This window comes from Bolinopsis microptera, chromosome 9, assembly GCF_026151205.1.
Source record: "Bolinopsis microptera isolate Bmic1 chromosome 9, MBARI_Bmic_1.0, whole genome shotgun sequence".
NCBI classification, from domain to species: domain Eukaryota; kingdom Metazoa; phylum Ctenophora; class Tentaculata; order Lobata; family Bolinopsidae; genus Bolinopsis; species Bolinopsis microptera.
This window is the reverse complement of record NC_087080.1, coordinates 8,852,164-8,856,929: the sequence shown is the minus strand read 5'-3', so window position 1 is coordinate 8,856,929 and position 4,766 is coordinate 8,852,164. Positions and strand designations below refer to the sequence as shown.

Below are 4,766 nucleotides of genomic sequence, written 5' to 3'. Positions count from 1 at the left end.
TTTCAGCCATGCAAAATTACAATGACATATATTGATTACTAAATGATAAATGGTACTGCAATATAAGTTGCTTAATGTTTGGCCGGATGACAACTAACGAGAAAAATAAACTTGATTATATAATAATTAATTCGGCTGAACCAACACATAGCAAGAGCCACATTAACGTTGGGGCCGTCTACCAAATTAGAATGACAAACATTAACAAGAAATCAAACATATCATAAATAATTATAAGGATTTTGTTCATTACAATTCCGTCACAACTGATAAAGAAAAAAGAAAAGGACAAGCAGATAGGAAATTGGACGGACAGAATTGTAACCAAGAAAAACAGATGAAAGAAGGTGGACACCAAACGTGAGATTCAGCTATCAGAAATTTCATACAACCTCATCCCTGCCCCTATAATGGAGTAGATCATGTGTTTTGTTAAAATGTTTTTGAAAAAATTATTGGTAGCAATGAATTGTGCTCCGCCAATTGCAACACTTAAAATTTGATTGTGCTCTGCCAATTGCATCACTTGATTTAATTGAATGTATATATATACTGTTTGACACAATGTTTTAGGATTTTAAAGAAAAACAGATTTCTGAGACTCATAAGACTGTCGACTGATGAGCTAATCTGGCCAGACTGTATCGGCAGCCCAGAGGTACTTGATCAGTTTGGCCTTAAAAGTAGAAATCCGCTCTGACTGCCGGATACATACTGGTAGACTATTCCATTTCAGCATAGATCTATGAAAAAAGCTATTTCGGAAGGCATCCGAGCAGGGCACAGTGGTACTCATGTAAGTTGAAGTATCCGACATATCAATTATTTGAGCATTGTGCCTAGTGTATCGGGTGCCCTCTGGACGGCATAGGACTATATATGTAGGGAGCGAAACTGGAATTATGCTATTCACTATTTTATAGAAGGTCATAAGATCGTTATAAATAAACTTCTGTTTAACAGGGAGAATATTTAGTTTCTTTTGCTCTGTAGCAAGTTTATCGTCATTATAACTAGAGTAAGGTTCACCATTGATCCATTTAATAGCCCTCTTTTGGATAGCAACAAACTGTTGAAGATGAGTTGCAGATTGAGGGGACCATATGACAGAACAATGTTCAAATATAGACCTAATTAACGCTAAATAGAACGATCTTTTCTGTTTATCAACATTAAAGCCTGGGGTCCTCAGGTAACAAGTATGGGTGATTTAAAGATTTTTGCTCGTACACTCTAAATAAACTGTTGCATCTTTTATACTTACAAAAGCTGTTTAAAGAACGGAGAACCTAAACCAAAAGAGAAAACAGGAAAGTTTTATAGCTAGTATTTGATAGCTTGCAGAATTATTAGCTTGCAGAATTTTGTTTACTGGCTCGACAATCTTCTTGGCAGGACCCTCCTCATTTAACCTTCAATCACAGTGTTTTGATTATTTGGCTGAGTCAACCGAGGAGACATTATATTATATATTACACGAATTAACTTCTCACAGAGCCAGCGGATCTTTAGCTATCCCTCTAGATTAGCTCACACTGTGATTCGAACCCTGGACCTTCTGTGTAGAAGGTGGAAGCTCTAACCACTCTGTGAGGTATGGGGAACCTTACATTCCATATTTGCTCTAATTAGATCTGGATTGCATCTGATGTGTTTTATCTTGTGGGATCCCTTAAGTCTACTTTAAAAGAATGCTTACAAAGCAGTACTATTACGGCTAGGATCCCCAATGGGATACATTTTTATCTGTTGCTAGATGAGTGGTGCTGCATGTCAGCGACAGTCACTTTCGTTACATTGCAGGTCAAGATAGGAAAATCCCAGCCATCTTAGTTATTACAAGTCCTCAATTAGCCATCCATAATATTTTTTGTGTGTCTATATCACTAATAAAACATTTTTAAATTTGTCATAGACCTGTGATGTATTGATGTAATTTAAATAATACTCGAAATTACAAGTATACCAAAACCAATAATGATCAACACTGATTTTCATATCGCTCCAATTCAGGAATTCAATGGCAGAACCAATAGAGATATTTACCTCTGACTCAGATGCATGGGACGATTCAGCATTAATCAAAGCCTGGGACTCAACAATTGATTCATTTAAAACAGAATTATTGGATAATGGCACTACTGCAGCAAAATCTGACAACAAGAATTTTGTTAAGCCTAACACAAATCATTTATCCTCAAAGAAGAAAAAGAGAAACAAGAAAAAGAAAGTTCCAACAGTTAACAGTTGGGAGGTTGGTGAACACTGTCAGGCTAAGTATATTGACGATGGATTGTTTTATGCAGCAGAAATTGTTGCTCTCTGTGAAACGTTTGCAACTGTCTGTTTTACTGAATATGACGAGGAAAATGATGTTATGTTATCTGACTTGAAGAAACTTCCTGTAAAATCCCCTGATATTCAGACCAACGAGTTCCCTTTTAAACCCCATGGTGCGCACAATAGCTGGAATCATCAATATTATCCTCCACCACCTAATTATTCTATGCCCCCTCCACCACCTCCATGTCCAATTCATCACCACAGTCCTTACAACATGCACAATCAGTCCACCACAGGCCACACTCATGGACCCATTCCTCAGCCACCATGTCCACCACATCCCTTTTCTAGTAGCAAGTGTTCAGATGAGGCACTTGCAGCAATGCTTATGTCATGGTATAAAACTGGATTTACCACCGGATATTATCAAGCTCTAAGAGAACACAATATTGTACCCAAAGATAGCCCAAAAGCTCCAATTTGATCAAATTAAAAGAAAAGTTGACATATTTAAAGTGATTGTGGACAGTTTTTACTGATTCTTTTATTGCCGTTTTTAACAACCAATTGGATTATGGTCACAAATAATTATTATCTATTCCCTTCATTTGGTCAACCTGTCAAGATATCTTTTTTCCACTATTATAGTTGATTTCTACCAATCTATTTAGATATGAATTATTTTAAAAATTACATAATTCGTTATTTATTTGTTACAAAGCAATTGTTTTCATGTTTCTACCTATAGTGCAGATACTGCTTCTATCAAATAAAACTCTTTCCTTACTCAAGTTTGATCAGAAAGCATCTGGCATTTAATGAGACTCAACAATTATTCAGATTACTAATTACGGTACACCTATATAATGGATATTTATATTGTGGATGGATATAATCATAGACAAATTTTGTTCTTAAATAACAGAATCCCAAAGATTATTCTGAATGTGAACAAAAGGTAACCATATCTTCTTTTATGGAAAGTCGTAGCAATACTGCTTACAATGAGCTGTTGTCCTCCCAAGAGTCATAGCTTCCTAGATAACAGTGAGTACCAATGCAAAGGGACCTTTGAAAAAGTTGATGATCTTGAAATGTATGTTTCTGGCTCTGGTGAGAAATGCGTGATCTGGAACTACGATATATTCGGATTTGATGGTGGTAGAACAAGACAAAACGTTGACCTGTTGGCCAGCCATGGTTTTATGGTCATCCTTCCCGATTACTATCGTGGTTTTTTCATCACTCCAACTGATCCTGGTCTTATGGATCACATAAAGAAGTACTCCTACAGTAAATTAGAGCCAGATGTCAAAAGAGTTCTGAGCTTTGCTCGAAGCAGAGGAGCTACAACTTTTGGGTCTGTAGGCACCTGCTGGGGGAGTTTTCTTGTCATGAAACTCTCAGCATTTCCTGATTTCAAGGCTGGGGTTAGCATGCATCCCTCTCACCCAAAAATGATGGAGTTGTTGGAGGACAGTGAGGAAGAGGCTTACAAGCAAGTACAATGTAAACAACTCTTTATGAATGCAGGGAATGATCACGAGAATCTGTTTCCTGGTGGCCTTGCAGACAAAGTTTTAGGAGAAAAGCTTACAATTGAAGAGTTTCCTGATATGGTTCATGGCTGGTCTATGAGAGCAGATCTCAGTGAACCCAAGAGTAAGCGTGATGTCAACAGAGCTGTTAATTTGTATCTAGAATTCTTCGAGAATAATTTGTAAAACTGAAAGTAGTTTGAAGGAAGGGAATGTTTTGGCTGAATTGATTTTGGGGTTAAGGTTAGGGGTGTTCAGGGTGACTAATTTCTGTGGTTTATAGTATTTTTAAGAAGAATTTTTTATTTGGGAAGAACTGGGGTTAAATCTATTGTAGGGATTAATTTATTCAGCGAATCATTTAAAATAATGTATCAGCAGTTTTATGCACCTTAGTTTTTATCTATTTATTGCAAATCAAACACATAACAGTAACATTTAGAGAGCAGTGGTGTCCAAGATGGTGGATCATTAAAATTGTGGGACAACTGACAATAAGTCATTCTCTTTTAGTTTGACCTTGTCAAAAGATTGAATCAGCTGCTTGAATGTTTGTACTAAGTGTGCACGATTGTAACCCGAATTGAATCATTTTTCAATTTCAAACGGTTGCTCAGTTTTTAGGAGTTCGTTTTGAAACCAGACAGAAACACCATAAAATCCACATGATCCAACTTCTGAGAACCCACTGTTATGACATTGATAATTTATTGCTCGATGATTTGTTTGCTTTTTGATGAGATATTAAGTAGGCATTTATTTATGTATAACCTTTATATTTTTTGGCAAGATGTGATTTTATTTCTTATGCAAAAGTAAGATTATTAAAATTATGCATTACAATTATAAAAGTTTTAAAGTTTACGCACAAGAATTCTGTTATGATGAACAGCTTTAGCAAGTAGTTTCAAATAATGTAATTTACTGATAGGTTTCACAATAATA

General features: G+C 36.0%; 2 protein-coding genes across 2 annotated transcripts; both read left to right on the top strand.

The window, feature by feature from the left end:
• The first annotated feature begins 1,926 nt into the window (after positions 1-1,926).
• LOC134820522 (survival motor neuron protein 1-like) lies at positions 1,927-4,610 on the top strand. Its single transcript, XM_063830947.1, has one exon. It carries the CDS (start codon positions 2,021-2,023, stop codon positions 2,765-2,767), a length of 747 nt encoding a protein of 248 aa, XP_063687017.1. The 5' UTR covers positions 1,927-2,020; the 3' UTR covers positions 2,768-4,610.
• Positions 3,378-4,007, top strand: LOC134821379 (uncharacterized). Its single transcript, XM_063832121.1, has one exon. It carries the CDS (start codon positions 3,378-3,380, stop codon positions 4,005-4,007), a length of 630 nt encoding a protein of 209 aa, XP_063688191.1.
• Positions 4,611-4,766: the final 156 nt, after the last annotated feature.

What these genes read in the sequence shown, in the direction of transcription:
- LOC134821379 (XM_063832121.1), top strand. Translation starts at nt 3,378, where the DNA reads ATGTATGTTTCTGGCTCTGGTGAGAAATGCGTGATCTGGAACTACGAT.
- LOC134820522 (XM_063830947.1), top strand. Translation starts at nt 2,021, where the DNA reads ATGGCAGAACCAATAGAGATATTTACCTCTGACTCAGATGCATGGGAC.